The sequence below is a fragment of the Bos javanicus genome, chromosome 22 (genome assembly GCF_032452875.1).
Source record: "Bos javanicus breed banteng chromosome 22, ARS-OSU_banteng_1.0, whole genome shotgun sequence".
Lineage (NCBI taxonomy): Eukaryota > Metazoa > Chordata > Mammalia > Artiodactyla > Bovidae > Bos > Bos javanicus.
In genome coordinates this window covers 58,947,308-58,973,772 of record NC_083889.1, presented here as the reverse complement: position 1 = coordinate 58,973,772, position 26,465 = coordinate 58,947,308, and the positions used below count along the sequence as shown (strand labels likewise).

The following is a 26,465-nucleotide window of genomic DNA, read 5'->3' as shown; positions in this document are numbered from 1 at the left end:
CTGTGTATTTGTTTATATTTAATGCACTGTTAGATGCTCTCTATTGTTTTATTCATACTTCTTTGGTTGTCTGTGGTTTTGTATTTATGCAACTTTTACCAGGTTTAGAAAACACTGCTATAGTCATATCATAAAAATTTTTTTCTAAGTTTTCCTTCCATTGCTGTGATCTGAAGCCGTTTGAGTAACATTGAGATTATGTTAATTTTGAAAGTTTGAAAGAATTCCTCTAAGAAAGCAGTTGGACCTGGCCCTGGATTACTTTTTTTTTCTTTCTAATTCTCTTATGGGAATTTGTGTTTTAAATGTCTGTCTTTCCAGGGATCAGTTTTGCCTCATTATCAGTTTTATCTAGGTTTTTCAGAATTTATTTCCGCGGAGTTGTTCCAGGGAGCATCGCTTTCAACTTTTTCCTTCATTGCAGCAGTTTCTTCCCCATCGGCGCGTCTTACTCAGTGAGTTTTCTTTTCCTGTTGATTTGGTTAGCTACAGGCCCGTCAACTTTGATTCTCTGACAGCGCCTTGTCTGAACAGGGCCCTCAACTGCCCCTTCCTGTCCTTCGTTACCAGGCCATCAGGAAACCTACCTTTTTTAAGGCGCCCCCTCGCCTCTGGAAGCAGGGTCTCTGCTGCTGCCCTGTGGGTGGTCTGCTCTCACGGGTGGAGCCCAAGTCGACATCACGCCGCCTCTGTTCTGCGCGGCCCTCCCCGGGCTCTGTGTTCTGGGGTCACAGGCAGCTCTGCTCGTCCAAGACGTTCATGCCCCCGGTGGCTGCTCACTGCAACCTGTGACGTTTGCCCTCTCCTGGTTACGCTGTCGGTCTGGGCTAGAGAGGTTTTATTTGTTCTTTTTCTGACCCGTTCTCAGGATGTGGGAAGGGATTCCAATTCCAGTGGCCTCCATGATCTTTTGGCATTTTTTATCCCAGAATGTTTTCTTGCCTATTAGTCCCATGGCTGGTGACGCCTCCAGAGCTGGGGTCTCCACCTTTTGGGTTTAAACAGGGCTTCTCCCGTATGGGACACTGGTCACGTTGTGGAGGTATGTGGGGAGTGTGGCCAGGAGTACAAGAAAGTCTGGGAAACTCAGCACAGACCATCTTTCAGAGATTCACAGCACACATCACTTAAACCCCTGAAAGTCTTGAAGGGTCAGAATCGGGAGTAGAAACGAGCTCCTTCACGGCACACCTGCCCATGGCTGGCCCCTCTTTCTTGCAGACCCACTGTGTGCTGGAAGGTGGGGTGCGTTCCCGAGGCAGTGAGGGCTGAATTGACTACACCCGACTGGAGGCAACTCGGGGGGACGCATGCCACCCTGGGCCACCAGAGTGGTGTCACTCTCCACCCCAGGAACTCTGCCCTAAAGTCAGCCTCGGGCACTCCACTCCCCCAGGCCCCCACTTCCTACTGGAGCCACCACATCTGCTCAGAAACACTACAGTGTCCACCCATCTGTTCCTTATTCACTCAGATACTAGCTGATGGCAAGCCCATCAGGGCCTGTCCATATGACGGGCTGGCATGTAAATTTCAGAGCGTTGCATCTTCTATAACATCAGGATACATTACGGGAAAAAAGGAAGGACAACTTGCACATACACGCCTCTGAACCGGACGCTGTGGTACACGACAGAGTTCCACCGCTACGGACGTCTGGGAAACTCGGCACAGACTACCTCTGAGGGATTCACAGCACGTCACCCTTCTAAGAGGCTCTGCAGGACTAATGGTTAACTCTGATCCAGCATCTCCTAGATGGTTTCCATGGTGAAACCCTTTCTTCACAAGGGGCACTGAACAACACTTGCAGCCTGTTTGGGACGCACCCCAAAGACCTGAACCAGGGAACCAGGCAACACGCCCAGAGAGCAGGGCGGGAGGCGGGGAGGCCAAGCCCTCAGTGGTAACTGTTGTGGGGAGCGGGACTGTGAGTTCTCCCCATGCTTGTTGTGAGTCTATTCTCTCCAAACGCTCCGAATATTAAGCCATATTTGATGAAGCTAAAACACAATGAGCAAAAGCCTCCACTCTCGCCCAGACCATTCCTTGAATTAACAGGGAGCGTGGGACCCAGCTGCGCCCCCCGGGTCTCTGCCGTCACGGTGAAGCACCGAGGCCCATCGCGCATTAAGCGTCCTTCTTCCGGCAGTGGTGGTCACCTGTGCATTCAACAAGCGTTTACGAAAGCCCTACTTCCGGCCACATGTTGCTGGGCTCACAGTTGTGCAAGACCTGACCCTGTCACACTTAGAGCAACTGATGATCACGCCCCTGAATATATGATGCAAACGCGCCACAGAGCAGGTAGTGGCTGAAACTGGCTGCAGGACACAGACGCTAACTCAACAAAGGCGCGAGCATCATCCTACGTTTGGGGAATGGCAGGGGTCACGCTTGCACAGGCCCGGAGGCAAGGGAACACGGCTTCCCTGGGCATCTGAAGGGGATGCCCTGCTGGAGTGAAAGGGGACAGCGAGGGTGAAGGGGGGAGGGCAGGGGACAGACACGCAGTCCGTGTCCAGGAGGTTCTGCAGGTTTGTATTGAACACTGAGGGCAGCGGGAAGTCTTTGACGTGGCTTCAAGCAGGCAGCACCTTTAGAGACTCCCCTGGCGGCAGTGCAGAGGGGCTGAGGGGCCCACCATGGCGGCCGGGAGCCCAGGTACCGGGGCTCTAGTCCAGGGAACAAGCCTGAGGGCAGGTGAGCCGTGAAGAGGCACAGGGAGGTCAAAGTCAAAAGGGCCTGGTGGCAGCACAGACTTGGAGTCAGGATGAGAACAGGCGTCCAGAACGCTCCCTAGCTCTAATCTGCACCCCTCGCAGGGATGCTGTTCACCAGCGGGGTAGGAGGGGGCCGGGGGCCCAGCTCTGTGTGCGATCATGGATTTGGTCCTGGACAAAGCATCTGAGGTGCTACTGGAGGACCCCAGGGAGGTGGGTGTTGAGAGGAGAGCTCTGGGCTGGAGATGTGAACCCAGAGATTTCTCCAGGAAAACAGAGGGCGGTCTGTGTGCCGAGAGGAGGAAGGGAGACGGCTTTCTGTGACCCCGAGGCCAGCACTCAAGGCTCCGGGGAGGGGTGTCAGCCAGCAGAGGAGACAGAGGGGGTGTCCCCGCACCGGCTCCTGCCACTCCCGAGACTAAGGCGAGACTACAACCAAAGATGCTGTGTGTCTCACCACGGGGCGTGTGAACAGTGTTGAAAGCTGCTGAGAGATCAAGCACAACGCGAGCTACTGAACACAGCCCCTGAGCAGGAACTGCTCTCGGAGGAGTCCCACCACGCCCTCTGTGTCCCCAGCTCGACTCTCAGGGGCAGGAGCTGTGGACAGCTGGCAACTCACACACCCTAGGATCAGCCAGTGGTTGCGCCGTGACCCCGCCCCCTTCCAACCAGCAGCGCGCTTTCAGATGCATCTTGACCGCAGCGGTCCTGGGCGGGGCACTGTGCACAGAGAAGCTGGCCGGAGGCACCCTCTGCCCTGGGAGCCCGGCGTCCATCCCTGGGAGACAAAACCTGAAACCACGGCGCTGGCTGAGTGGCAGGTGGCGGCAGCTCCGTGCAAGATGACATCACAGGCTGAAGGGTCTCTGCGAATTCCAGGAACCAGCTCCCCTCCCTTGGAGGGCCCCCCAACCCAGGGCCATCATCCAGCTGCAGAAACCTGGGGACGCCTTCCCGTGGGAAGTCCCCCTCTGTGGAGGGCGGGCCCCCGCCGATCGTGGCCACTGACATGAACCTCTGGTGTTGCCCACAAATTAGATGAACCGGTTTCACCTTGTTTTGTATGTAGTGAAGCTTTCAAGGGGGTATTCTTTGGAGCTGATCTGGGTTTAAGGAAAGGAGAAACAGCACCAGCCAAGCACATTCTTGCAGAACCCCTGCTTCCAGGAGAACAGAATCCACCTTCCTGGCTTCCGGGTGATGTTACCCATCGCGTGATGGGGGCTGGGCCCTTGGGTGTCTTTCTGCCCACAAGTCAACCCTGCCCAGCCCCATGCTTCATAGGGTCCATCTCCTCTACCTCAATGAAAGCACAAAATTTTGTTCAAAGCTGCTAGAAATTATAAATACCTTGGGAATCTTCTACCAGCGCCTATGTTGCGATGAGTACCCTTAAGTCGTCTGTCAGCATCCTCAAATTCGCGTCTTCCCAGTCACAGCCTCAAATTCGCAGCCCACCACAGTCACAACCAGGGAAGGGCCACCTCTCCACCTGAGTATCTCTGTGTCCGGCCAACAGGGAAATGGCCAGTCTTCCCAGAAAAAGTGAGAACACAAGTGTTTCAAAGGATTTATTTGCTTTCTCCACATTGATCACAGCTATGGTTTTACATCAGTAGAGTCTGTTACTTAACAAACAGAACACACAGAGAAACAAAACCACTTCTGTCTCCCCAAAGTTACACGGTGGGTGCTGGGCTTCCCGTGAGCCAGGGCGCCCCTGAGGTCTCAACAGCCTGCACTCAAGTCCTGGTTCTAATTGTGGGAGACAACTCGAAGGTGAGTTACAGTGCCCCAGAGGAGACGGTGCTGCCTGAGTGTGCCCTGTGACCGCAACGGGGGTCACGCGGAGATCAGGCCCCCCGCCCCCATTCCAGCCCCACGCCGACTCACTCGCAAACTGCTTCCTGGATCTTCATTGCCGTGTTTAAGATACTTACGGAAGGATTTGTTTTTCAGATAGGGAGGGTGGTGGTGTTTTACAGCGGATGGTAAGGTGCATGCTTACCTGTGGCGACACGGCTTCGTGCGGTGCCGAGTCAGATCTAGGGTCACGTGTGCTACCTGCCGTCACTTCAGCTCATCTTAAAACCGAGAGGCTCCTGGGGCATGCGGTGGGGGATGGAAAATCGCTTTACACAGGACGACTGAGGACGTTTTTAAGTAAGAGGCGCACGTCTTATTAGGATGAACTTTATTTTTACATTGTTATACAATCCATTCATAAACTTAAAAAAAAATAAAAATACACGACTTCATTGTTGTCCCAGAAAAGATGTTGGGTGATGGTACCAGCTTGCTTCCTCTAAGGGTCTCCTGCTGAGATAATCTGTGAGCAAAACGCCCCACACGCGTCCTGACAGTGAGGACGGAGGACACGCGGCCTGGTGATGCCCGCCTCTGCCTCCTGTGCGGGCAGGTGGACCTTGGGGTGGGCTGGGGTCCTGAGAGAGCTGCCTGGGACCACCAGCCCATCAGGAACACCTGCTTCCCCACGAGGTCGGGGCGGCCGGGCTCCAGCCTCCTCCACGGAACAGTGTGCCTTCTGGGGACACTCATCCCGTGATACGTTTGTCCCTGAAACGCTGATGAAACCTCACTGACTGGAACCCACCAGCAGAAAGCTGGAAGCGCCCAGCCCTGTGGACCCAAGAGGTCGGAGGTGGGGGTTCCAAATGGCGCACAGAGAGAGGGTGCCCTGTGCCCCAGCTCCACCCCACTGGGCTCTGCCCCATCAGTGATGGCCCTCTAGAAAGGGCAGCCTGCTGCCAGCCAGCGCGCCTGCATCTTTTCTGGAACAACCTGGAGTTTACAGTTAGAGCCTACGATTGGTACAGACGGTGAAGAAAAGCCGACATATTTAATATGTTACCACTTTACTTCAACTATTTGTCAACAGGAACACTGAGAGTTTTGCAAATACACGATACACAGTGTGGCCTCACGCGCCTGACGCCGGAGGACATGCAGTACACGCCGACTGCTCCCAGTCACCCGCCGCCCTTGGAACCGCAGGACAGGACGCCTCGGGGGCGGGCTCTGAGGGCTGACCGGGAGTTCCGGGTCCGCGGAACTGGGGAGCCTCTCCCACCCCCCAGCCCAGCCCGGACCGGAACAGACACGCCGTGCTTCCCACCTCTCTGAGCGATGCCCGAGGGAGGAGGACCACACGGATGGGAAGATAAAGGCGGGCAGGTTAAAGTCACACTTCTTTCAAAAAAGAAAAAAAAAAGAAAAGGCTCAACTCTAGATTGCTGTATTTGCTCTCTGTGGAGATTAACAAAGTGCTCGGTTTGCAGAATTGCTGGTTTGGAGACCTGGATGATGCGAGAAAGGGGTGGGGTGGGGTGGGGTGGGCAGAGCCCCGGCCGCAGCCAGGGTGGGCTCCCCGGGGCTGTCCCGCCGCAGTCCAGGGCCCCACGCCCGTGCAGTCCCGCGCCAGCTTCGCCCTTCCTGCAGGGGCTCCCGCCCGGCAGGGCCCGGGGGCAGTCCTCCGGTCCGCGGCCTAGGAGCACAGCACGGGCGGCTGCAGTGGCTCGAAGGGCTGAAACTACAAAGGACGGCCCGTGGGTGACTCCGGCCCCGAGGGGGCGGACGGGGCCCCCACACACGGAAGCGACAGAGCACAGCGGGAGAGCCGGGCGCGCCCCGGCGGGAGGCGGGGGCGGGCGCTCCTCGCCGGGCTCGGGCTGGCCGCGGAGACGTAACACGGGGGGCGCGAGCACACGGCCACACGGACTCACGATGGTCACGGCCACCACTCAAAACAAAACGGGAAACACACACACCGCCCTGCGTCGCTAAACGCCAAGAGCAGCAGCCTTCGGTTCTCCGGGCGTCTGCCTGCTGCGGCTGGAGACAGGATGAGGGGCTATGGTGCTGGGGAGACGAGCATGAGTTGGTCGCTTTCATGTGGGAGATGAACACCTCCCTGCCGGGGGTGGGGCGCCCACGGAGGGCTCTGAATGAGTGTGCAGTAAACCGGATGCGTACGAAAGAAATATGGATCATGGAAATTCACAGTTATTGCAGCCATTTAAAGTGTCTAAGAGTCTGGGTAACCAACAGTCCGGGACAACCAGTTCTGAACTAGTGCTCCCGAGTTGCTACGGTAGAGTTTACTGCATTTTTAAAATCTATTTGCTTACCTGAAATAACAGAGCAGTTATAATACTGATTACTTATGATAGTCATCTGTTAATAAAATAAGAATTTATACAAAGCAATTATCGGACTTTGAAAACACTTAGATGCTATGTTACTTGGCACGGTTAGTAGTGATCGCGTAAAGATTTCAGCCAGTCCTGGGGGTGGGGCGTCTCTTCTTACGAAAATATGGAAGTATCTGAGTTTGTCCCTAGCGTTTAAATTTTTGGTCTAATCTCTCACACGTTTGTCTAAGGTTCTGTCTTCCTATCAGGTAAGTGGGGCTCCTTGTAAAGTCTCTATTGCTAATTCTGTGGACTGAAACGCTTGCCTTTCACACACAAACACTACCTATACAGTATATATATATATATGTATATATGTATTTATATATTTATATATTTATATTATATAAAGTTTACTTACGTATTTTCATCAACCATATCAGGTCTACTTAGCTTTTGCCCATTGTCAATAAAAGAGCAATAATGCAGCAAGTTTTGGGTTGTGTGTTTGGTTCTGCCTCTGGTCTTTTGTGTCATCTCTTCTTTTCCTAGGCTGGGTCATCACCCCCAGGTACAGTGAGGGGGCAGAGAGCTGGGAGCTGGGTGGGGATCGGGGCCGGGACTCGGTTCCCCCCAGGTACAGTGAGGGGGCAGGGAGCTGGGAGCTGGGTGGGGATCGGGCCGGGACTCGGTTCCCCCCAGGTACAGTGAGGGGGCAGGGAGCTGGGAGCTGGGTGGGGATCGGGCCGGGACTCGGTTCCCCCCAGGTACAGTGAGGGGGCAGGGAGCTGGGAGCTGGGTGGGGATCGGGGCCGGGACTCGGTTCAACGTCTGCCCGGCCGGCGGCACCGTTTCCGGGCTGGTGGTGGCCAAGGTCCACCTCTCGGGCCGAGGGGCGCCCCTGCCAACTCAAACCGGGGGCTGTGTTCCCTGTGACTCGAGCCCCGGGGCGCGGGGGCTCCGTCCAGGCCGGGGGGCGGAGGGGAGGTACAAACAGGAGGTGCCTGGGTCTGGTCGGGCCGCGGCCCTGGGCGCGCCTGTGTGGTGTGCACGTGTTCCGGGGGTCCGGGACCCCACCCCGGCGGTCTACACAATTGTGCTGATGCCGCTGGGCTTGGCCTTGCTGCTGGTGGGGGGCGGCGGGGCGGGCGGCTGCCCATGGTGGTGCGCCGCGTGGCCCGCGTGGCCCGCAGGCAGTGGCGGGTGGCCGTGCGCGTGGGCCCCGTATGCAGGGTGCCCCCCGTGGGGGCCGTGGTGGTGCTGGTGTGCGTGCTGGATGTGCGGTGGGGGGTGGTGGTGGTGGTGGTGGTGGTAGGGGGGCGGGTTCTGCTGCAGGCAGCAGTACTGGCCGTGGTGCCCATGCACTGGGCCCGCAAGGGGGCCCTCCACAGGCCCCTGGGGGTGGCCGGTCGCTGGGCGCGGCGGGGCCGGGGCTGGGGGCAGGTGGGCCTGGGGAGGGGGCTTCCCTCTCTTACTCCCAAACAGGGAGCCCAGGAGGGAGGAGGAGTTGGGCGTGGCCTGGTGTGGGCGAGATGGGCAGTCTCGTGTTGATGTAGCTCTCCGGCGCATGTGAGGGCTGCTAATGATGGACCCCTAAAAAGGAAATTCATAGAAACCAAAATTAAAAGAGCTTAGCGCACTTGCGGCAGAATGATTCTCAGAAAAAAAGAAGGTTAAAATGTCTCCCCCAGTGACTGCTAAGCCTTAGTTCAACGTGCTGGCCGCAGAGGTCAGGCCGCAGGAGGCTGGACTCGGGGGCCACCTCCGGACACTGCCGTGCAGGTCAGCTGGGGAAGTGGCGGCCCACGAGTGGGCCTTGGGGGAGAGACGCGCGGGGGTAACGCAGTCCTGCCGAGCACCCTGCCTGGGGGGTGGCCCGCGCCTACAGATCAGAACCGTGTGTCTGCGGGTGTCTGTGAGCGGCGTGTGCGGGGCGGGGCGGAGAGGGGCTCGCTCCCGCCCACACCCTGCTCTGAGCTCTCCTGGGTCCTCAGTGTCCGAGGGCGTGTGCTCTGCCTGGGGCGGGGGAGGGGTGCTGAGGGCCGCAGGAGGGGCTGGGGGAGCTTCCCCCTGCGGGTGGGCACCGCCTAGGCGTCTCACTGCGGCTACCTAACTACCTCACGCCAACCAAACACGGGAAGAGAGGAGACAGAGAGGCCTGTAAGCTGAGCGGAGATGAGAACAGGAATGTCGAGATGGCTGGAGGATGAATGGAACCTCATGAAATCCACACTGAACTCCTCTCTCTCCCGGCTCTCCGCCCCCGAGCTGGCTGAGCAATTCCGAGGCGCCCTGACTGCAGACACACAGCAATCGAACCTCCAGGAAGGAGAAGCGATGGGGATGGCCGAGCGTGGAAGTCCGAGAGGGCGGGGCCGACAGCGAGGGGGCGGGGCCGCGGGGAGTGCGGGGAGCCGGGGTGTTAACCATGCTCAGGGCCGCGGGGCGCGGGTTAAGCGGAGACTAAACCGTGACATACAGACCCGGACCCGCCCCCACCGTTCCAGCCCCCACAAGCGGTGAGGGGCGCGGGCGCGTCTAGGCGGGCGGCATGCACGTGCCAGGCAGGCGGGGTGGATCTGGCCTCTGTGGAGGAGGGAAGGAGGAGCAAAAAAAAAAAAAAAAGAAGAAAAAAAAAAAGACAAGAGGCAAAAACTGAGGACGGGAGGCGACACACGACAGCCAGCCGGACGGGCTCCTACTTACTTCCACATTGCTCTCTAGCGATCCCGCACTGCTGCGACGCCCTCGCTTCCCTGCCCAGAACATGCAATACCAGAGGTTAGACGCGACACGGGCCTGCGCTGCCACCCACGGCCCGGCGGAGCCGGGGGCAGGGCGCTGACGACTTAAAAAGACAACGCGGTTCTTAAAAAGCAAAAAAAAAAAAAAAAAGAAAGACAAAAAGACCAAAAAAAAAAAAAAAAATCTTTTCCAATCAGCCCAAATTTATCCCCATCTCGTGGACCGGAAGCCTGTGGGGTGGGTGCCGGGGAGGGTGGGGCGGGAACCCTCAGCTCCTCCAGCAGCTGCAACGAGCCACACGTGATCCTGCACTGCCCTTCGGTGGATTTCACGGGCGTATGTCACACATACGCGCACACGCACGCACACTGCTGCCTGCAGGGCGAGGGGACTCTCAGGAGATGAGCTCCAGGTCCCCTCTCCCTGGGGCCGTGTTTGCTTTGTGCAGTGTCTGGCCGGGGGCATGGACGGGCCCGCAGACCAGCTCTCCCCGCTGTGGGCGCCAGCCCCTTGGGAGGCCACACGCCTTCTGGGCCATGAGCCCTCACTGACAACGCCTCTGAGTGCCCCGCACGTGGCACGGGGCAGGCATGCGATCTGCGTTGGCTGTGTCCGAGGAGGCTGAGTCTTCCTCTTGGTTCTGGAGGCCCAGAGCCCGCCCCACCCTCCACGGGGTCCTCCAGACGACTTCTCCGGGGGTTCCTGCAGGACACCGAGGCTGTTGGGGACGATGGTGCCACAGCTTGAGGGCTCGGCTGGGTCCAGCCTCCAGCCAGCTCTTGGGAGCAGAGAAGGGACTCCAGACGTTCTTCCGGCTTCCACAAGCCCCGCAGCGCGGGACAGGTGCCCTCTGTCCACGCCAGGAGGAGATGGAAGCTCTGGCCAATGGACTGAGTGACTTCGTTCCCACGGCGAGCGGTTTACACCACATCCACCTGTCCATGTGAGGTGGGAGACCTTGGCCGTGCTGCCTCCGAGCTGGACCAGCCCAGGTGCCCGGGAGACGGAAGGGGCGGCCTTGTACCGTGGTGTGGCTCACGCCCCGACCTGCGTTGGGTAGACAGGGTGTGTCTGGACCCTTTGGGTTGAAACGGTGGCAGATGCACCTGCCTGCAACAGCAGGCTGAGGGGGGTATCCAGGGCCTGGGTCTTCACCTGCTGACCCCCAAACTTGAGTCCAGCTGGGAGCCTGGAGTCCCCTGAAGGTGGTGCCACGTCCCAGCCCCAGAGCCCACAGGACCGGGCCACACAGTGGATGCGGTGCTGAGGACCACGGACAACTTCGTGGACGCGGCCCTCATCCCCAGCTGAAGGTGACCTGTCCCTCCTCGCCTTTCAGCAGGTGTGAGACGAGGGTCGACCTCCCCTTCCTGCTTTGTCTCAACACAGCAGCACAGGGGCATGGGGCGGAAACAGAGTCCCCAGCCACCAGAGGGGGGCCCTGCAGAGGGAGGGGTGGCCCCCCTGGCACCCTGCTGACTCTCCGCCTTGGTGTCCTGCTCTGCCCTCTGCCAGCCTGCTTCTCCCACCAGGACTGGGCCAGGCCCAGGCTTGGTGTGGGGGCATCAAAGGCTGCCCCCTGGAGCTAAACAGAACCCCTCCTGCCCAGCGTGGGCCAAGACTCAGGAGGGCTCTTACTCGGATGTCCAGGAGGGAATCTGAGTTTCTTAGAACTCATCTCTTGGACTTTGCAGGTCAACAGGAGCTGCGGGATGTCCCTGCGCGTGTCTGCACTCCAGTCCCGGGCACGCCCGTGGGCACCTGCCCCCTGGGGGCCACATGCAGGCGTGTGCACACACACACCCCGTCTACTGATGGAGGGGGACGGGCCGGGACAGCGCAGCCCTGGGGCCCCCATCTTGGAACCCTGCGCGAGCCTCAGGGAGCGCCCCATCCTAGCTGGCGCCTCTTGAAGGCCAGAGCAGGCCTGGTCAGCCTGGCCACGGCCAGCTTGGAAGCCGCATCTGGATGGACAGCTGGCGTGGCTCTTCACAGCCTGCTGGCTTCTCAGGGCGGGCCAGCAGGCCGGCAGGGCCCCGCCCCAGGTTTCAGGCTGTGGTCCTCTCAATGGTGAGGGTGGCACAGTTGGCATGCTGGGCCAGGCGCCCCACCAACACTTTGCGGGCAGCGACGCTCACAGACCCTGGGGGCAGCGCTCGTCCCCACTGTAGCCGGGGAACGAGGCCCACCGGGGTGACTCGGCCTAGAGCTGGAGCCAAAGTCCCCAAATCGGCCTGGTGCGTGGGCCCAGCGAGGCTCTGCCTGGAGGCCCTTGGGGTCCTTGATTGTGGGCTGGCACAGCTCTGGCGCCCCGGAACGAGCAGGGCCCGGCGGAGGCGGAAGGGAGACCACAGGGATGGAAACTGGACGAGGCCTCGCAGCTCGCAGGGGCCGGGCTGGGGCCGCGCCCTCCTCTGACTCTTGGCAAGCCGGCTGCCTGGGTCCTTCTGGGCAGTCAAACCATGCCTGCCTCCCGGGCCCCCGAGGTCCACTGCGGTCTGAGGCCCCGTCCCTGGGGTCCTGGCTCTTGGACGGCCGGATGGTCACAGGTCTGGGGCAGCCGCTCTGGGGGCAAGGACGAGCCTGTCGCTGGGCGTCACTGGCCCTCCACCTGGGCCATCCCCTGCAAGTCCCTCTTGGCCGGGCACGCAGGCGGAGACATCACTGCCTCGAAGCGATTCTCCCTGACCCCGTCCAGCAAAGGGTGCACGCCTGTGGCCTCTTCCAGGAGGTGGCTGACGCTGGCCTGTCTTCCTGTGGAGGTCGCGGGGGCGCCTGTCCCAGGCGGTGACTGAAACACCCGCCGAACCTCACCTCCCACCATCAAGAGCAGGCGGCATCTTCCTGGGGACCCTCTTCAGCGTAGGGTCCAAGGACTCTGGCCCCCTACAGTCCTTCTTGGCTGAGAATCCCCGACAGAAACCAGCCAGAGCTCAGAGCTTGGCCCCTCACACAGCCACATGCCGGGCACACGGCTCCGTCTACAGAGAGCGGATGCCTGACTGTCAGCAGCCAGAGTAATTGGCCAGCTGCGCTGAGGCCGCTCCTACCCAGGGGGGCTGGACGGGGCCCCTAGAGGCCCGAGGCGGCCCCACTGCACAAACCCAAACACGGGCCCCGGGCCCCAGCCTGCAGGGCCCCAGAGCGATTTGGTTACGTCTAGCTGGGTGTCACGAGCCATGGGAAAACAGTGGTTCTCAACCATGGCCACGCTGTCAGCCAGACTCTGCCCTCTCCCTGCCGAGGGCACCCGGCAATCTGGAGGGAGGTTCCCAATTGTCGTGACTGGGATGCTATTGGCATCTAGTGGGCAGAGGCGTCCTGCACAGAGCAACCCCACGGCAGGGATGGTCCGGCCCAAAAAGTCAGCAGAGCCGGGTTGAGAAGCCCTGCTTGACTCTCACGCTGGCCATGCACTTCGCATTTTCATGATGGAAAGAAAATTAAAAAATGATAAGACAGAAGCAAAGGAAAAAAATCCAACTCAAAAATAAAGAAAAAAGGGGAAAACTTCTGAGAAACGAACATGCTGAAGGGACGAAGCGCTGCTGGGTGTGGGCGGGTAGGGATGGGATGCGGCCTCGAGCAGCTCTCTCTGGGGGCCCAGAGTTGGCCACGCAGTGATGCTTGAGGCCGCTGGGCTGGGCTGGGCGAGCGCCTGGTGGTAGAGGGGCCGCTGGGCCCTGGGGAACGGGGAGGGGGCTGATCTCACCCCAAGAGGGTCTCCCCACAGCAAACCTGAGTCATATCGGGCTCCTGGGACCAGGGTGCAAGTCGAGGGTCCCAGGAGCCTACAGCATTGGGATGGCCACATGTCCACGTGCCTGGCTGCCTCCGCTCCACGCTGAGCCAGCCTCTTCCGGGGAGGAGCTGCCTGGCCAGACGCGCCTCGTGCCTATGGCCTCCCTGACAGCACTGGCAGGCAAAGCAGGCTGGGGCAGCAGGCTCCCCGCCCCCGCCACCGCCCGGCACCCCCTGATGCTCCAGGCACAGCCCCCACCCCGGGAGACCCGGGCAGCTTGCAGGTTACAAGGCTGGCGGCAAACCACACACGCACATAAACGAGGAAACAACACTGAAAGACGCTCCCGCCAAGGCTTTCTCCTCTGTCGCCTCTGGGCTGGACAGAGGCCCGGAGTTCCTAGGAAGGGGACCCCTGCCTGGAGAGCAGGCCCTGGGACTGCGGGCAACGATGGGGCCCCGGACACGGCACAGCGGGCATCACCCCCCTGCCCTCGTCAATGTGAGGCGCGGGCACAGGCAGCGCAGAGCGACGGGGCCTAGCTTTCTGTGTGTGAGAGCTGGGCTCAGAAAACGGAAGGGCAAATAAAAAGCGGGGGAGACGGGGTACCCGCCCAGCTGTCCTGCCTGTGACCGTTCCCTGGGGCCTCCGGGGGACACCCTCCCTGCCTGCTCAGATGCTGTGGTGGCTTGGGGGCGGCCACCCAGACCAGCTCAGTCCGAGCCCCTCCGCCGCGGTGCCCCCCACCCCCCGGCCAATGTGCTGCGCGCGGCGGAGCCCCCCATGTGTGCTGGGCAGGGGGTGGTCCGGCCTGGCTCTTACCCGCTTCCGAGAGGTCGCGCAGGGAGCTGCTGAGGGCGCTGCGCTTGAGCCCCTCGCCTCCGGCGTAGCTGTCGTCCAGGCAGGCCCGGCTTAGCGTCCCGCCGCCCGGCTCCTTCTTGAGGCTGGGGCACTGGGACATGCTGGGCCGCACGACGCCCTTCTGCTTCTCCAGCTCCGCTGCGACAGAGCACCGGGCAGTGAGCAGCAGGGCCCCGGCCCAGGGCAGGTGGGGGGCGGCAGCGGGGCCGGGCAACCCCCAGGAGGGCAACGCTGAGCAACGGGGGTCTGGGGGGAGGGGTGTGCTCTGCGCGGCACAGGCCGAGCCGCCACCTCCAGGGTTGTCGGCGAGATGGAGGGGCGAGGTCATCTGGGGAGGAACTGGAGTGACCCCGCCCCCCGCAACCGAGGGAGACCCTGCAGGGAGGCTGCAGATGCCAGAGCACCGAGGCCTGCAGGGAGCTCAGCGACTTGGGGGAAGACTGAATTCCTGGGTCTAGAGTGGAGCCAGGGTAGCCCGGCCTGGCCGTGGATGGAGGCTGGGGAGCGGGGGCCGCTCCTGTGTCCCCCGGAATGTGAACACTGCAGGAACGAGGCTCAGAGCCAAGCGGTGGCGGGGGTGGGCATCGCCAGCTTTCAGGGGAGCCGGGGATGGCCTCAGCCCTGAGTCCACCCGGTGCTCGGGCCCAGAGGACACCAATGCTGGCCACGCTCCGGTGCAGAGAGCTCAGCTTCAGGGCTCCGGACATGGAGGGGCGGGGGGACCAGGAACGCCGCGGCCTCCTTGGGGCCTGTGATGTGGTTCCCTGGGCAGGACAGGCTCTCACCTGGAGACCCCTGCCCACCCCCGCAATCCCCCCACTCCCATGCTCCTCCTGTGGTCTGGGTGGCGGGGGAGGGGTGGTCGGTGGGTGCTGTCTGGGCACGTGGCTGTGGGAAGCCAGAGGGGCCGAGGCTCCCGAGTCATGGTGGCACCCCGGCGTCTGCCCACAGTCTTGGCCGCAGACGGGAGGCAGTGCCTGCGCCGCCCACCGCCCGCCCCACCCGGCAGCCACGACCTTGACCTACTCTCTATCCTGTGCTTCTCCATCTCCTGCACCTCCGCGATGGATTCCCGCAGGTCATCGGTGAACTTCTTGCGGTCTTGAGGGTTGGGAGCATTGAAGTTGATCAGCACTTTGATGTCGGCCCCTGGGACGGCGGACGTGAGCCGGATGCCGTTGGGGTAGTCTGCAGGGGAAGCGAGAGCACGGGCCTGTGCGCGGGCTCCCCGCCTCCCCTCGGGCCTGGCGTTCCATGGGGCTCCCCAGACGCGCCCCCCACGGGGAGGACGGGCCCCACGGTGCAGGCCGCGGGGACCACCAGACAGCCCCCGGGCTCCCGACCGGGATCCACACTGCTCCGTGTTCAAGCCGGGCTCAGATCTGGCTGAGTGGAGGCAGGGCCCAGCCCTGGTCCTCCCCACCGGACGGGCCTGCAGCCTGGACCCTGAACGTCAGGGTCCTCGGTCACTCTGCCTGGGACATGAGGCTGGCCGGGTGCTGAGTCTGGGAGGAGACGGAGGCCGTGTTCCCACTCACCTGTCTGGTCACCTCGGGGGACCCTGCTCTCTCCTGCCTGGCCTCTGTGCCTACCCCGCCCAGCTCCCTCGGGGGACACTGTGGGTGCCCCATGGCCAACAGCATCGCCCACTGCTTCCTGCTCGGGGCCGCCTCCAAGCTCTCGGGGCTGTGGGGTCCTGGTGCCCCCTCTCTCGTCAGTGGAAATCAAGCACCCATCACCCGGCATGCGACAGTTCTCGGCCCAGAGGACAATCCCATCACAGCTCAGACCTGCTTCAGGGCCGCGAGCTCCAACGCTTAGAGGCCTGAGCAGGTTTCCTAAAATCGGGAAGTGGGCCAGGGGAGACTGAGCAGCTTGGAGAGCCTGTCCACCGTGTGAGGACACGGGCCTCATGCACCCAAACGTAGCTTTCAGGAGAAGCCAAGGACAGCTGAGCCCTGCGTGACGATCTCAGAACCAGTTCAATAAAACAGAAAACAAAGTTCAAGCCGAGTCTAACGTGAGTGGGCTGGGACTGACCAGGAGCTGCCTGTGTGAGACCCGGGTGCCTGAGGTCCTCTGCCTGAGGACCTCGTCTAGTCGGGCTGTTCCCAGGGGGTCCCTGCCATCCCCACCCCTTCCCTGGGGGGCCTGCTGGACACAACAGAGCACGTGGCACCAGGCTCCCTGGGGGAAAGCAAGGCGGGGCAGCCTTCCAGCCTGGGGGCGTGCGATGGCCCGAGATGTCGAACAGCCAGGCCACACGGCCGCCAAGGCCAGAGCATGTGGACCCGCGGCCCTGATGGGAACCTCGGCAGCCCCTCAGGCACGACCCTCGCCCGACTGGTGAAACCCACACGTCACCAGGGCCGTTTTGCTGGATGTCTTTCACCCACTCCAGTGCTCTCGCCTGGAGAATCCCATGGACGGAGGAGCCTGGTGGGCTACAGGCCACGGGGTCGCAAAGAGTCGGACACGACTGAGCGACTTCACTTTCACTGTCTTTCACTTTCACTCTGCCCTAGACGTAAACATCTTATCCCCTGCAAGAAGTTAACGGCGAAAGTCAACGTGAGCAGCCCCACGTCTGATGATATGAAATGCTCCCTGGTTACTCTGAGCCTGCAACTGGCCCTCCGTTGATAAAAGAGGCAACCCGAACGCCGGGCGCTGGGACCCACTTACACTGGTTTTCGAAGAGCAGGACCTGCATGCCGTACAGGGAGAAGGACTGCCGGAAGCTGTACGTCACTGAGTTCTTCTTCTTCTGGAAGATCTTGGTGACCTGGGGGCAGGCAGACACAGAGGCTGAGCCCCAGGCCCGCACTGCGGGGGCACCCCGGGGAATCGGTTCTCGCAGCCCCCGGGGCTGTGTTCTCCTGTGTGAGGACCCCTACCCCTACCCCGCTGCCCCGCAGCTCTGAGGCCAGCAGGCTCCTAGGGCAGCGAAGGGCCGGTAGGAGGGACACTCATGCCTGCAGGCCCCACGCAAGCCCAGCAAAACCCGCTGACGGATGAGTCGAACAGCGGAGGACACCAGGCCCAGAGGTCTGCAGCGACTTGCTCAAGGTCAGGGGCTCTTAAACGACTGGAAGCTGCGTGTCTGGACTCCAGGCTCGGGGGCCTGAGCACAGCGGCTGCTCCTTCATCGGGCAGGGACAGGGGCTGGGGGTCCCGGGGAAGAAGGCGGCTGCAGGACTATCTTCACCCCCAGGCTGCCTGTTTTGGGGGCAAGAGCTCAGTGTCCTCTTGGGGAGCCCCTCTCTGCCGCGTCCAGCCCTCCAGTCCTGGGGCTGAGACTCAGGCCAACGGGGTGGCACCACACCCGCCAGCTCCAGCTCAGGGAGCCGCGAGGCCTCTGCTAGCAGTGTCAGGAAGAGGCTCCCCAGAGGCCGAGGGGCCGGGACAGGAGCTGCGGAGGCCGAACGCTCCATCCTGGAGGCGGCAGCCCAAGGCGCCAGGGGTCTGCGCACCCAGCCCCGCACCCATGGGCCCACGTACCACCAGGAGGTCGTTGAACAGGAAGATTTCGCGCTGGTGCAGCCCAAGCTTCTGGGGCTTGTTTGGGTCTGGAACCTCGAAGAGTCGGCAGTAGCAGACGAGCCGGCGGTGCGGCAGCGACAGCACCTGTGTGGAGGGGCCACGTCAGCCTGCACCCCAGCTGGGGACGCCCGCCGCCCGCCCCGGGCCCTGCTCCAGGGAGACCGCCTTCCCGGCGCTGAGAGCAGGGTGTGGGGCCCAGGTGCCCAGGGGAGCCTCCGAAGAGCCTGTCACGTGCGGCCTGAGCCCCCCAGACCCCGGGCCCTCCGTCCTGAAGAATCTCAGCCCCGGCGTCCGAGTCTGGGGAGCCGTGTGGGGACCCAAGCCAGTGGTCGCCACCCCAAGGGGGTGATCCCCGCCCTCCGCATGCACAGCTCTCCAGGGCTGAGTTCGGCTAGCCGCAGGGCACGGGAGGGGAACGTGGGCCCAGCCTGACGCCGTCAGGGGCGGGAGACAGGACGGCAGAGTGTGGGGCCGGGGGGAGGCCGGGGGGGCCAGGTCACACGAGTCACGGGGGTCCTGGGCCCTGACCTGGCGGCCAGCGGAAGGGACTGGGGAGGCAGACCCGGGCCAGGTGGGCAGGGGGAGGGCAGGAGGCCTCAACGCCACCCCAAGACCATCAGTTCAGGCGCAGGGTCTCGGGGCCTGGGGACAAGCTCGACCAGGCCCAGACGAGATGCACGGAGACCATCTGCTTTGGGCCTGACAGCACAGCCCTCCCCGCAGGGCCGCCGAGATCCGAGGTGGGGAGAATTGTGACAAGCAAATTTCTCATCGCTACGGAGAGTGACTCGTGCAGCCGGAGTGGTGGGTCTGGGGGGCCGGGGGCTGGGGGCTTGCGGGGACCACGGAAGGGGAAGTGGAGGGCACTCACACAGCCGAGCCCGTGGTGCAGGGATCCGATCTAGGGGGGAAACAGTGAACAAACGACGAGAGAGGTTAATGCCCCACACACGCTCCGGGCCCTGGTGGAGACCCCGCGGGACACCCCTCCCGTGGCACCTCTCCAGCGCCCCTAGCGGGCTCGAGGGGAGCCCAGGGCACCAGGGAGCCACTGCACAGTCCGGGCCGCTGGCTCAAGCAAGGCCTCAGGCTCTCTTCGGAGGGACCCAGAGGGAAGCCGCTTAGACAGCCCTAAAGGCAGTGTAATTCACCAGTCCTGACCGGAGGAACCAGGCTCCAGCGGCATCGGGGACTGGTCCGGGGTCGCAGGGTGGGGGCTCCTGGGTGCCGGGTGGTGCTGCCCCGTGGCGGGCGTGAGGCCACCTACCGGCTTCTTGCCCACGATGAGCTTCTCCACCTTCTGCACCTGCGACACGTGGTCCTCACTGGTCTTCAGCTCCCGCCTCCGGATGCGCTCGTAGATCCCGACGAGCAGCTCGCGCGGGATGTCCTCCCCGTCGTCCACGCCTGGGAGGGGACAGCGGCCGGCTCACTCAAGGCACCGCATCTGGCCCACAGCTGCTGGGCGGCTCCCCCGTGACGGAACCCCGGCTCCAGCGCCAGGCCAGCTCTGCCCCCGCTTAGCGAGGAGGGGCCTTCCAGCCACGCTCGGGCGGCTCTGTAAACACTGCCTCGCTCGATCCCGGCCGCAGCGCTGGGGGGCGGGCCCACGTCCTCATCTGGCCCCTTGTCAGCCTGACACCGAGCCTCTCTGAGCCAGGAGCCCTCCCCCACGACACAGGGCCCCCAGAGCGCAGCGACCTCACAGGGACAAGGGCAGCTCTAGCCTCCTCCCTCTTGGACAGCTCAGTGGGTCTGAGTGGCTGCTGTCCCATTTCTGGGACTTGAACCCTGGTCGCTCTGATGACACTCTCAAGCCTTTTCTGCTACACGGCCCTGGAAGTGGTGCCAGAAAAACCCAGCCCAGCTCAGGAGAGATGCGAGCCCCAGGCCTCGGTCCGCAGGCTCCTGGGGTGGTGTGCGGCAGTGGGACGGCTCGGCCCTCTGGGGGCTGTTCGGACCCGCCTGTCCCCTGCCTGATGCCACGCGCCTCAGGTGCACTGAGTGCCTTCAAGGGTCTGGCCCCTGGGGCGCGATACGCATCTCGGTTCTGCCTCCAGACTTCAGGAGAAGGGAACAAACCCGTGTGCCTGGTGGGGGACTGTCCGAGCGGTCCTTGTAGGGACGCCAGGGCAGTGAGGACTGTGTCCGCAGAATCGAGGTGAGCAGACGCGGCAAAGGGCCTTAGGTTTACGGCTGGGCTTCAACCCAAGAGCGAGGAGCCAAGTGGAAGGGGGGAAGCCAACTGCGCGTGTCCGCCTCTCGGGGAAGCTCTGGAGGCACAGCGGGACTCAGTGCCGACACACGACCTCTGGGGCTGGGAGGGGCCCCGCGGCGGACCTTCTGCCCTTTCTGGGTCTTTTCGGACAGTTTCCAGTTCATAGCAAAATTAAGCGGAAAGCACATCCCAGCTCCCCCACAGTCAGCAGCCCCACCAGAGCGGTGTGTTTGCTACAACTGGAGAAACCTACTCGGACGTGCCCCAGTTGCCAGAGGCCACAGGTCACGCGTGAGTTCCTGCGTGGCGGTGTCCATCCCGTGGGTCTGGACAAACGTGCAGTGACTCGTGTTCACTGTGACACCACCACACAGAGACTTTCTCCCGCCCTGAACACCCTCTGGGCTCCCCTCTGCTCCCCTGCCGCCCCCCGCCCACCACTGGAGCCCTGTCTCTGCAGCCTCGCCCCCGCAGGACGTGGCGTGGCTGGAGCCGGACCGCGTGCAGGCTTTGCAGAAGCGCCGCTTTCTCTTGGCAGTGTTCACTTAAGGGTCCTCCGCATCTTTTCCAGACTCGGCAGTTCATTTTTTGCAGCTCTGAGTAACAGTCCACAGTCTGGACGGACCAGGGCTCGTGCACCTACTGAAGGGCAGCTTGGGGCTTTCTGGTTTGGGCAACTGTGAATTGTGGGTTTCTGTGCAGAGGGGAGTTTCCGACTCATTCAGGTAAATTCCAAGCAGGGTGACTGCTGGGTCACGTGACTCTCTGGCTTCTAAACCATGTGACGATAGGACCCACGCAAAATATAAACATAAGGAACTTTCCTGGTGGTGCAATGGATAAGAATCCGTCTGCTCATGTAGGAGACACAAGTTCGATCCCTAGTCCTGGAAGATGCCATGTACTGCTGAGCAGCGAAGCCCGTGTACCCCAACTACTGAGTCCACGCTCTAGAGCCCGTGAGCCGCAACTGCGGAGGCCCATGTGCCTACAGCCCATGAGCGGCCACAGCGAGGCCACCACGATGAGGAGCCCATGCACTGCAGCCAGAGCACGCCCACGCAGAGCAGCAGAGACCCAGCACAGCCAGAACCGAAACGCGTGAAAAAGTAAACCTGTGTACACACACACATACTTACAAAAAGAAATTCAAAGACAAATATCAGTAAAAGCAAAACACCGCTTGCCAGGTGTCCAGGCTCCCCTCCTGCCTCTCCCTGGACTCCCAGAGCCACTGGCTGCTGGTCCTGCTGGGCAGCTGAGCGATTCCAGAGAAAAGGCATGTCCAGTGTGTGTGCTGGGGTGGGGGCACCCTCCCCTAAGACGAACGAGCTGGGCATGCACTTCATGCAGAAGCACTGGCCTGGCCTTGGAACTCCTGCCTCCTCCAACTCTCACTTGCTGCGTGACCTCGGGTGGGCCCCCCCTCCTCTGAACCTTCGAAGCTCAAGGAAGGTGGGGCAGAAACCCTGGGGTCCCTGGCTTGAAGACAAGAGGTCATCAGTGGGAAGGGCCCAGGCTCCTGAGACAGAGCCAAGCAGCTTGCTCTCCTGGTTCTGGGGTGCTCGGCTCCCACCCTGGGAACTAGGGAGACACAGCCACTCCTCGCCGTCGTCCTGGGACGGCGGAGCAAACAGGTGCACGAACTGCGAGGTCACGGATGTGAGGGTGGCAGGCCGGCAGGTGTGTGTCCCGGCAGCCCTGTTTTCCTCGAGCCTCCGCCCTCTGGGCTCGTTTCACACACAGCAGAGGCCCCAGTCCCATGGCTGAGGCGCTAAACCAGAGGAGGAACCGGAGCCCCTGAAGCTCCTGGGTCACCAGGAGCACGCAGCTCACAGCCAGCTTTCCCATGGGCAACAGGGCCACGGGGCCGCCGTGGAGGCCAGACCGGAGGCTGGGGAGGGGCATGCTCAGAGGCCCTGGGAGCACCCAGCCTGTGGTCCCTCCGCCCTGTGGCCCTGCAATGGGCCTGGGCCCAAACCCTGCAGTCGTTCTGAGACCAGGCCTCACATCGCCCTCGGGACGGGCCACCCCCACCCTGCGCTGGCGAGGCCAGGGCGGCTCACCACGGAGGTTCTTGACGAAGTCCTCCAGCTTCATCTTGCGCTCGGGCTTGACGTTGGGGCTGTACATGTCGGTGTTGAGCAGGATGATGGCGAAGGCCAGGATGAAGATGGTGTCGGGGTTCCGGAACTGCCGCACCACCCCGGGGTTGCAGATACAGTACCGCTGGCTGGGGTGGGGCGGGGGGGACTTCAGCCAGGGCAGGAGGCCAGCCCACCCCTCGCCCCCCAGTGGTCCCAAACACCCGAGGCTGGTCACTCGTCTCAGAGCCTCTGTGTCTGCATCGGGTACATGGCTAGGACTCCCAACTAGCAGAGCTGGCCCTGACCATCTGCCCATCTGCTTGCCATGGGAGTCAAGTCCCCTCTGCCCCCCAGCTGGATGGCGGCTGTTCGGGCCCCCTCAGAGTGCTGGCTGCTGAGAGGCTGTGCCCTAAAGGCATGGTGTGCCCTCTGCCCCGCCAGAGTGGGGATGGACCCGCCCCGGGGCCCTCGGGTGACAGGAGCCTAGGGCTGCAGTTCAGAGGGCGGCCCAGCTCCGGCTGGTTTCAGCCCCTGCTGCTGCGGCGCCTTTGCTGTGGCAGCTGACTAACAGCCTCACTAACACACGGCCTCCAACACGCCCACACGCCTTCCCAAAGTCCCCTCCACTGGCGCCCTTGTGGAGGGCTGGGTGGTTGGGGCAGGGATGGAGAAGAGGAATCAAGAGGAGCATGGCAATTTGAGCTCGCAGGCTGCAGCCATCAGAGCTTAGACAACATGGGCTTCAATTTTCTCTTCCCTGTCAAGAGCTGCCCCTTCCAGGAAGCCCTCCTGGATGGAAGTGTCTGAATGCTCCCCTCCCAGGGCCTGGGGTCTCTTCTTCTGCGGCCCCACCACCCATGCAGAGACCAGGGGGCTGGGTCTCCCACACCCAGCATGGGGCCCGGAGCCCCAACATGCAGTGTGCACAGTCCCAGCGTGCAGGAGGGCTGCAGGGACAGCTAGCCTCGATCACAGGCTCTCTGGGGTGCCAGGCGCTGGGCTAAACGCGCCCACACATCCCGAGTGGTTTACCTGCCCAACCACCCCAGGGTAGGTGCCGTCATCATCCCCCTCTGCCGGTGAGGACTGAAGCACAGAGCGGTTAAGTAACAGCACAAGGTCACACAGCCGGCACGGGGCGTGTGTATCAGAACTGGGCTCTCTGTGTCTCTGAGAGTCTGCCCTGCAACGATGCTGACGGATTCGGGAGCCAGCATCCGAGGCCCCAGCTCCAGCACTGGGCCGCACGGTGCCTGGCACCCAGAAGGGGCCCCCTGCCCCTGAAGGGGGATTCTGCCCTCGGGGCCCCGGCCTCTGAGTGGGGCCCCTTCCCCGCCGGCCCGGCCCGCACCTGAAGGCCTCGATCAGCCGCTCCACCTTCTGCGCCTCTCCCTGCACCCGGATGTGTGCCTGGAACTTCCTCAGGGCCTCGTCCAGCTCCATGGCGGAGAAGTCCATCTCGTCCACCACGCAGCTGGAATGAGAGCCCGTGGCGGGTCAGCGACCCTGCCCTCTCCCGCTGGGGGCCAAGGGCTCGAAGCAGGGAGGCCCGGAGGGAGGCTCTCCTAGGCATTTCCGAGGGGTGTCCAGAGGGGCGGTGCCATTCCCACCCGCTGACCCGCAAGGAGGGCAGAGATGGGGAGGCCGCGGGGGGCAGGGGACTCTGGCCACGGCCCTGCCCCAGCCTGACTGGGACCTGAGTAGAGAAACTGGGTCTGCACCAGGGACCCTCGAGCGACCACCCAGGGGGGCTGCAGAGGTCCCAGTGTCCACTCCCAGGGACCCCGTCCACTGGGGTGATGCTCCGAGCACTCTCAGCCATCGGGGCAAGGGGCAGGTGGGGCCCCACAGGGAAGTCTGCTGACCAGTATTCGAGGAGGATGCCTGGGGGCAGGGGAGGGGGTCTCGCTACTTCCTGAGGCCGCCGCTATTTTCTAATCTAAGGAAACAATGCCCGGATTTCCTACGGACCAGCAGCGGCTTGGAGGAGTGGGGGTGGGGGGTGGGCTAAGGGCCGGCCGCAGGCCAGGAGCTGGGCTGGACGGTCGTCTTGGGCCCCACTCACGGGGTAGCTAATCAGCTCTCCTTGGACGGGCCCTCCCTGGTTTCAAAGGAGAGGGGCAACAACCACACTATGGTGGGGGCGCTGGAGCAGAGGGGCTGTGGGGGGAGCAGCCTGGGGGCACAGGCTGCCTCTCCAGGGTGTCGGCGTGTCACCGAGTGCAAAGCTGTGTGTGTGCTTTGACCCTGTGCCTGGCCCACCAGCTGGGTCATCCATCCTGTGCAGGGCCTGGGTGGGCACCGTGCCCACGGCAGGCCTGGAGCCATGCCCCAGGTCCCAGCCAAGGACACCCGCTCTGAGCCATCTACTGCTGGCTCTGGCTTCTCGTCTGTGGAGGGGGCTATGGACCCCCAACACCCCCTGAGGGTGAAGTGGGGACAGGGCCTGTAACAGCGCCCACCCAGCAACCACGGGCCCCAGACACGGAGCTGTTTCTCTCAGGACAGTCGGGGAGGGCGGCGGGGGGCGGTGCAGGCACATGCAGGCAAGCCTTCTCAAAGCTGCCAGCAGTTCCCAGGGGCCAGAAACCCCTTCTTCTGCGGGGTCTGGGGCCGCTAGCCTGGTGGACCATCAGCCCATCTCCCAGCAGGAGAGGGAGGAGGACAGGGCCCAAGCTCGGCTGGCTGCCGGCGCCGCACCCAGGATGGCAGCACAGAGGCCGCGGGACCAGGGCTGGGGCCGGCCCTGCTGGACGGGGCTGGAGGTGCCCGGGGTCTGCGTGCATCTGGGGGAGAGGTGGCGGGACCCCCGCCCCAGTGGAGGTGCCCGGGGCTGCATGCGTCAGGGGAGAGGTGGCGGGACCCCCACCCGACTGGAGGTGCGCGGGGCCGCATGCGTCACGGGAGGGGTCACTCACTCGAGCACGTCGCGGTTGAACTGCTTCTGCCGGTTGCCCAGGAACTCGCCGATCATCTGCCGGCTCAGGCCCTTGCGCTGCAGCAGGAAGTGGGCCACCCCCACCGGTGTGTCGGGCACGAAGCCGCGCTCGATGAGGTACTGGACGCCCTTCTCGGGCTTCCTGGCGGACGAGAGACAGGCTCAGCTGGGCGCGTCCGCCCCTGCCCGCCTCCGCCTCCATGGCACTTGGTCCTTTCCCAGCCTGAGTCCACCACCCGGGGCACCAGGACTGTCCAGGCCCCGCGCCCAGCCTGGGCCAGTGAGGGGCGCACACAGCGGCCCCACCAAGCACGCATTGGCCGCCTGAGGACAGGCTGGATGGCTGGCACCCCGAGGACCCCCACGCCAGCTCAGCCCCCACACTGCCCCCGCTGCCCAGGTGCCTGACGTGAGCTGCGTGGCCTCCCAGGGCCAGGACCACCCTTGTGGGACGGGTGTGTTAACACGGGCGGCGCCTGGAATTCGGTGCACAGCAGGTGAGCACCTGAGGGATTACGACAAACCTCCAGGACACCAGAGGACACGGAGGCCCAGAGCTGGCTCCCGCTGCGGCCAGGGACTCAGGCAGTGAGCCAGCAGGCCGCTCCCTCGGACCGGACCTCGGGGCCTGGTGCCGGCTTGGCTGACCTCACGGGAAGGTGCCCGTGATCAGAAGAAATAGGGCGGGAGAGCAGGAGCCTTGGACGGGCCTGGAGCCCGAGGGGCACTCTGGGGCGTGGCGGTCAGAGCCGGGGCTCCCTGCGGCCGCGTGCTGATGGCAGGCCCTGCTCACTTCGTGTTTCTACGTGTGGGCCGGCCTCCGGCTGCGAGGGGACCCCGCTATCTGTACCCCGGGTGGCCACACGCCCCAGCCTTGTGCCCGAGCTTGGCAGGGAACGACCTGCTGGGTCCTGGTGCAGAAGGGGTGACCCAGGGTCCCTGTTCCCGCCCGGCCACAGGTGCTGATGCACGGACGGGTGACACCGCCTCCCTGTGGGCGAGGCCGCACCTTCGACAGTGCGCTCTGCAGCTGCGGGCCCGTCCTGGGACCGGCCGCTGAGCCCCTGCACTGGGCCCAGCGGGCAGCTGCACGGACTGTGGTCACCAGCAATCTGAACTAAAACAGTGCCTGAGGCCCAGCCTCACCTCTGCCCCTCGACTTGTAAAGGGCTGAGGCCCCCCAATCACAGGGGCTGCAGTGAAAAGTCCTCCAGGGGTTTCCACAGTCTTAACGAGCTGATTCCACAATCAGTGTGGAAGAGTAACTGCCAACAAGAGCCAAGACCGCTGTTTAAAAGGACAAAAGAGGGTTTTCTGCCCTAAGAAAGCATGTAAAACCCAAAGCCTGATGTGGGCACAGGAAAAAACAGAGCCCCCGACCACGAGTGTGGAGGGAGCCTCACGAGGATCTTTGATCCTGTTCACAGACGCGGCCAGGCCCCCGCACAGGGCCG

General features: G+C 62.7%; 1 protein-coding gene across 7 annotated transcripts in view; it reads right to left on the bottom strand.

Moving 5' to 3' along the window:
* Positions 1–4,903: 4,903 nt before the first annotated feature.
* Positions 4,904–26,465, bottom strand: part of IQSEC1 (IQ motif and Sec7 domain ArfGEF 1) — a 141,340-nt gene continuing 119,778 nt past the window's right edge. For 5 of the 7 annotated variants that reach the window (XM_061397251.1, XM_061397250.1, XM_061397254.1 and 2 more), the window contains exons 4-14: positions 24,992–25,153; positions 23,425–23,547; positions 22,053–22,219; positions 19,036–19,175; positions 18,640–18,669; positions 17,727–17,852; positions 16,911–17,010; positions 15,252–15,413; positions 14,187–14,363; positions 9,584–9,633; positions 4,904–8,470 (exon numbers count right to left, since the gene is read on the bottom strand). In XM_061397251.1, coding sequence (XP_061253235.1) covers positions 7,964–8,470; positions 9,584–9,633; positions 14,187–14,363; positions 15,252–15,413; positions 16,911–17,010; positions 17,727–17,852; positions 18,640–18,669; positions 19,036–19,175; positions 22,053–22,219; positions 23,425–23,547; positions 24,992–25,153 — 1,744 coding nt within the window. In that variant the 3' untranslated portion in view covers positions 4,904–7,963. The remainder of the gene's footprint in view (positions 8,471–9,583; positions 9,634–14,186; positions 14,364–15,251; positions 15,414–16,910; positions 17,011–17,726; positions 17,853–18,639; positions 18,670–19,035; positions 19,176–22,052; positions 22,220–23,424; positions 23,548–24,991; positions 25,154–26,465) is intronic. The other 2 variants (XM_061397255.1, XM_061397252.1) reach the window with 2 other exon arrangements.